The following is a 6,468-nucleotide window of genomic DNA, read 5'->3' as shown; positions in this document are numbered from 1 at the left end:
CTTGAGCCCAGGAGTTGGAGGTTGCTGTGAGCTGTGATGCCACAGTACTCTACCCAGGGGGAGAGCTTGAGGCTCTGTCTCAAAAAATAAAATAAAATAAATAAAAACACTAATCAGGGCTCAGCGCCTAGGGCACCAGCCACATACACAGGGAGCTGGCAGGTTCAAATCCAGCCTGGGCCTGCCAAACAACAATGATGACAATACAACCAAAAAATAGCCAGGCATTGTAATAGACGCCTATAGTTCTAGTTCCAGTGGCTGAAGCAAAAGAATCACTTTTTAAGCCCAAGAGTTTGAGGTTGCTGTGAGCTGTGATGCCACAGCACTCTACCTAGGGTGACAGCTTGAGACTCTGCCTCAAAAAAAAAAAAACCACTAATCAGTGCTTTAATGAAGGAATCCATCTTCCGATTCCTCCTAGTCACCAGCAATAGAGAAGAAAGAAAAAATATGATGGGGGCCAGATTCTTACACAGGAAAATTTGAAATTACTTTTATTTGTTGAACAAACATTTACTGAAAGCCAACCACAGACCAAGCCCTGTGCTGAGGACACATGTCTTCCTCACCTGGGAGCTCACCGGCGGCTGCATCATGGGCCTCATCACTGTAGCACCACCAGTGGTAGAGTTTTCCATTTTCATTTCAAGTGCCTGCCGGCTCTGATTCAAAAACTGAAGTGACACAGGTTAGTTAGAATGTGTAAGTAGAGGGTGTCAATGTGCCCAAATCACCTTTCCAAACCTTAGCACACGGCATGATGATGCTATCTCCAAATCCATTAACACAGTTAAGTCACATCTAAACTGAACTAGTCCACTCTGACACTAAAAAAGGTTAGTGCTGAAAAATACCTGGCTAGCATATGAAGCTCTACTGTTTAGCATTGGAAGAAAAAGTCAAAGTACAATTTTACAGCCTAAAGGATTATCTTCCTAGCACTTAGCTAGGAAGCACTTAGCTTCACAGCATTTAGAAAGATAATTAATGAATTATCTTCCTAGCACTCTGAGAGGCCAAAACAGGAGGATCGCTTAAACTCAGGAGTTACAGACCAGCCTGAGCAAGAGGGAAATGCTGTATATACTAAAAATACAAAAATGAGCAGGGCAAGTTTTGACAGCACCTGCAGATACCCAGGAGGCTGAGGCAGGAGGATCACTTAAATTCAGAAATTTGGGGTTGCTGTGAACTAGGCTGATGCCACAGCACTCTACCCTGGGTGAAAGGGTGAGACTCCATCTCCCCCTCACCAAAAAATAATCTTCAATGGGAATTCAAGGGATGCATAAAAAAGTCAACGTTTCTCTGTGATTATTCAGGCTCTTGGGGAAATAGCTGTAACTTGATCAGAGTATTACTGAATGACTACTCTGTTACCTTTCCAAATAAGTAACTTTTAGCAGAAAGAAATAGTAAAAAGTAAGATGAACAAATTAGCACACCTTTTCTGAGTAAGTAAACTGACTTTTAGAAGTATTTATGCACTGGACAGTCTCTGGCTCATTAATTCTACCACATTTAATAACAGCATGCTCAAGACGCAAACAGAAATAACTGCATTTTAAACATTTGCTAGGCTTAAGGAAACAATGGGAAAACAGAAATATTATCTTCAAATATTAAAATAGAGCTCCAGATTCTTTTTAGAGACAGAGTCTCACTTGGTTGCCCTCAGTAGAGTGCCGTGATGTCACAGCTCACAGAAACCTCCAGCTTTTGGGCTTAGGTTCTCTGCCTCAGCCTCCTGAGTAGCTAGGACTACAGGTAACTGCCACGAGGCCCATCTATTTTTTTTGTTGCAGTTTGGCCAGGGCCAGGTTCTAACTCACCACCCTTGGTATACGGGGCGGGTGCCCTACTCACTGAGCCACAGGTGCTACCCTCAGAGCTCCAGTTTTTTTGGAGACAGAGCCTCAAGCTATCCCCCTGGGTAGAGCGCCATGGCATCACAGCTCACAGCAACCTCCAACTCCTGGGCTCAAGCGAGTCTCCTACCTCAGCCTCCCAAGTAGCTGGGACCACAAGCGCCTGCTACAAGGCCTGGCTATTTTTTGGTTGCAGCCATCATTGTTGTTTGGCCGGCCCGGGCTGGATTCGAACCCGCCACCTTAGGTGTATGTGGCTGGTGCCTTAGCCACTTAAGCCACAGGTGCCAAGCCCAGAGCTCCAGTTTTAAACAGCATTTAGAAACCAGAGGTTCTGTAGAAAATGCTGAGATGAAGAAGATTTCACTGGTTATCAGTATTAAAGACTTGTAAAAAACAAGTATTATCTACAAATCATAAAGAGTACAAAGTAATCAAGAAAACACTTTTTCCCCAAGAGCAATCCCCTGACATTTTTTACTTTTTAACTTATACAGTAGAATATTATTATAGAAAGGTATCCAATGTCTAACACAACCACTTCTTAAAAAAGAGCCATCTGTTCAAATAAAATCTTACACAGAAATAAAAATGAAAAGAATTTCTTTCCTTGAGAGAAAGAAATTAGAGAGCCAGTGTTAAGTGCTCTGACGGACATAGCCTGAAAACAAATTAAAGGAGTGGCCAAAGGGAAGGTCACTTCAGGCCAAAGCAGAGCATGTGTGACTGGTTACCTGCTGGCCCTGCAGCCTCTGCTGAAGCTGCATTCGAAGTTGCTTGGGGGTGTTTGTCCGAGGTCTCATGACGCTGGCCCTTGGGTGCATTCCTTGAAGAGGAAAATTGCCTTGCTGGTTCATCTGATTCATCATGGAATTAAAGGATGGTGATTGTCCCTGAAGATTAAAGCCTCCTTGCATTGGAGGCCCCTGTGTTGGGTAGGTTTGTCCATATAATGGTGCCTTCTGATCCATTATTACTGCTGCTTCTTGGCCTTGGAAAGCATCCTGTTTGGGCTCCAAAGCCTGTCCCTTAAACATGAAACACATAAATAGTGAAGTAGATCTGTGAAAGCAATAGAAATCATATGCCCTAACAATAATGAAATATACTATCTATATATATATATATATATATATATGTTTGTGTTTTTTTTGCGGAATTCCAAAAGCAAAATCAAGTTTATTGTCTGAAGTTCCATAAGAACACATACTCCTCTATTCCCTGAACACAGACTACACCCCATCTTCATGGCTGTGTCCTACAGCCTACCAAACTCTCACACAGACACTCAAATGTTTTCTGAACCAAATGTCTATAATGCATTAAATACCTGGAGAAACATTATTTGTTCCAGTTCAGATTTCTGTATCAATAAACATGGATCAACCAAAACAAGTAAATTAAAATCCCCATGTTCAATGAATTCTCACATAATTTGTGCAAGAATGTTTTAAAAGGTACCAAGAGGTGATTTTTGTAAAGAAGGATAAATCAACAAATGCTCACATCCCCAAGACTACACTTTGTTATGTGACAGACATCACTTCTCCACAAGCTAAGGATATACGCAAAATAACATCTAGTAGGTAAAAGAAAGAAAAGCAAAAATAAACGTTTTTTCCTTTTTTTTTTTTTTTTTTTTTTTTTAAGCAGAGTCTCACTGTACTGCCCTGGACAGAATGCCATGGCATCATTGCTCACAGCAACCTTGAAACTCCTGAGCTCAAGTGATCCTCCTGCCTCAGCCTCCTGAGTAGCTGAGACTACAGGCACCTGCCACAATGGCCGGCTAGTTTTATTAGTTTTAGTAGAGACAGGATCTCATTCTGCCTCAGGCTGGTCTAGAATCCTCCCACCTCAATTTCCCAGAATGCTAGGATTACAGCTGTGAGCCCCCACACCCAGTCTTTTGTTTCTTAAAGAGACAAGATCTCACTTTCATGCAGCCTGGAACAGTGATGCAATCATAGCTCACTGCAGCCTCAAACTCCAGCCTCCCAAGTAGCTGGGACTACAGGTATACACCACAAGACCCAGCTAAAGATACCTTTTAATAAAGCAAATCATATTTTAATTTAAACAAGGCAGATTGATCATGAATCTTTATCTCCATCACCTACTACCCTACTTAAATGCCAATAAAGAATTTAAAAGGGTATATTCATCCACACAACAACAAAACTAAGGAAGGGAATAAAATCAAATATTTTGGCAAATATCTGAAAGGCAGAAAGTGAATGGAGTAGGAACCAACTTAACAGAGCAGAGAAATGTAGCCCTATGTGCCTGGAGAATAAAAATACATATGAAAAGGGAGCAAATGTATCCCACAAAACTAATGGGACCAGTAGAGGATCAGGTTACAATGCTAAAAAACAGGGTTGGTTAGAAGTCTGAGCATAGAGCTGAGGGTCATCACCTCAAAGCCTGCTTCCTGAATCCTGAAATGGTTGTACCTTCCACCCACCACACCAAAAGGCCTGGGTGCAGGGACAGCAAGCAGAGCAGAGGAGAAGAATGCAGCAGAGGTTGGAAACAGGAAATTGTATGTTTTATTTATTATTTATAATGTATTTATAGTTTCTTGTTTGTTTTTTTTTTTTTGAGACAGAGCCTCAAGCTATCCCCCTGGGTAGAGTGCCATGGCATCACGCTCACAGCAACCTCCAACTCCTGGGCTCAAGCGAGTCTCCTGCCTCAGCCTCCCAAGTAGCTGGGACTACAGGCGCCCGCCACAACGCCTGGCCATTTTTTGGTTGCAGCCATCACTGTTGTTTGGCGGGCCCGGGCTGGGGATTCGAACCCACCACCTTAGGTGTATGTGGCTGGCGCCTTAGCCGCTTGAGCCACAGGCGCCGAGCCGTATTTATAGTTTCTAATAAAACTTTTTATTTTATATTTTTATATCCTATACTATTACAGGTAACCACTCAGAAGTACATATGGTATTAGAGAGGCCAAGAGGAAAGGCACCTGGTACTTTGCGACTGTTATCTTAAAGGTGTTTAAAAGTCAATTCCCATTTTTGAAAAATATACAGTCAAATATTTGCACACACACTTAAAAAAAAAAAAAAAGTGGTTCTGTCACCCTGGCTAGAGTACAGAGATGTCATCATAGATCCCAACAACCTCAAATTCTTGGGCTCAAGCAATCCTCTTGCCATAGCCTCACAACTAGCTGGAACTACAGGCACATACCACCACAAATTTTCTATTTTTTATAAAGATGGGGGCAAAAGCTAGTCTCAAACTCCTGACCTCAACTGATCCTCCCACCTCAGCCTTTCTCACACATACTCCCTCAAAAGGAGTTAGACACAGCTCCTCAGCGCCAGGGTCATGTGTCATTAGTATCCATCCCTGGAGGGGTACAGAAAGACTGCTCAGTGTTTACCACACTCTAAGGCAGTTCCTTATGTATACATATGTCATCTCCCCAACAAAGACTGAGAGCCCCTAAGTGGCTTATTATTGAATGTGCAGACCTGTATAGTGACCCTCAGATTCTTGAAAAAAAAATACCCACTACAAAATGTGTCTGTTTCAAAAATACAGATTTGTGAATGGCATATTTTCACAAGGCTAGGTATAAGACAGGAACAGAAGATGGTAATACCAGGATGTTCAGATTTACCACTCTAAATTAGTTTTGTTCAACAAAAAAGTTTTTCTTCTCACTGTTCGGTTAAATAGTATATAGACAGTTATAAAAATGAGAACTCTTAATATACAATAAAAATCAGCATTTTACAAACAGTACGGTACTTTCACCAAACCATTTATGTAGTTGCCTAAAATTTGACATTTATATTAAAATAGTAGGTTGCTGGAAATAACAACACAATCATAAGTATATTCTCTAAATTCAATACTGGTATCCATAAACGTAGTGATGTAAAACACAGTAATCAGGAAGGATAACCATACTGGCATTCTTAGAGATGGCTTAAGGAATGTCCATACACATATGCATACACAAGCACATGCAAATATACATTCTCTACTTCCACGTTAAGGTAACTTACCTGATTTACAAGTTCAGGGATGCCCAAAGCTCTGTCAATTTCTTCCAGGCCTGTGGCATCTGTGTTGCTCAGAAGAGTGTGCAGCTGGTCTAACAATGCTCTTTCATCACTCTGGCCTTCCAGGTTAGAAGGTGCCCCAACAAAATCATCCAAGGAGTTCCTAAGAAGGGGCCTAGAAAAAGGCTTGTTATCAATTTCCATGGTGCTTTGCTCTTTTATAAAAAGATAGTATGTACTAGATCACAGGAATTACACACAGTATTTTTAAATAACTCACATACTACAAGTAACGAATGGCAAACTGAATAGAAAAATGAATGACATCAATTTACCTACATATTAAAGTATGCAATTTTAAAACTTCACCAGGCCATTTCAGACCACCATATACAGCTGACACCCGCAATCCTACGACCAAAATACAACTGTCAAACTCCAGGCATTTGGGAGATAGCAGAGATTTGGGGGAAGTGTGGAAAAGATGGGAGAGGGTACTGTTTTCAAGACAAGAACATTCGGCTCGGCGCCTATAGCTCAACTGGCTAAGGCGCCAGCCACGTACACCTAAGG

General features: G+C 41.5%; 1 protein-coding gene across 7 annotated transcripts in view; it reads right to left on the bottom strand.

Moving 5' to 3' along the window:
* Positions 1 to 6,468, bottom strand: part of NCOA3 (nuclear receptor coactivator 3) — a 114,011-nt gene that overhangs the window by 9,540 nt on the left and 98,003 nt on the right. For 6 of the 7 annotated variants that reach the window (XM_023511923.1, XM_023511925.1, XM_023511924.1 and 3 more), the window contains exons 17-19: positions 5,899 to 6,070; positions 2,606 to 2,899; positions 573 to 677 (exon numbers count right to left, since the gene is read on the bottom strand). In XM_023511923.1, the coding sequence (XP_023367691.1) occupies positions 573 to 677; positions 2,606 to 2,899; positions 5,899 to 6,070 (571 nt within the window). Of the gene's footprint in view, positions 1 to 572; positions 678 to 2,605; positions 2,900 to 5,898; positions 6,157 to 6,468 lie in introns of those variants that run through there. The other variant, XM_023511927.1, reaches the window with a different exon arrangement.

The sequence above is a fragment of the Otolemur garnettii genome, unplaced genomic scaffold (assembly GCF_000181295.1).
Source record: "Otolemur garnettii isolate 467f Iridium unplaced genomic scaffold, OtoGar3 scaffold00023, whole genome shotgun sequence".
Taxonomy (NCBI): Eukaryota; Metazoa; Chordata; class Mammalia; order Primates; family Galagidae; genus Otolemur; species Otolemur garnettii.
This window is presented reverse-complemented; position numbering and strand designations above follow the sequence as displayed.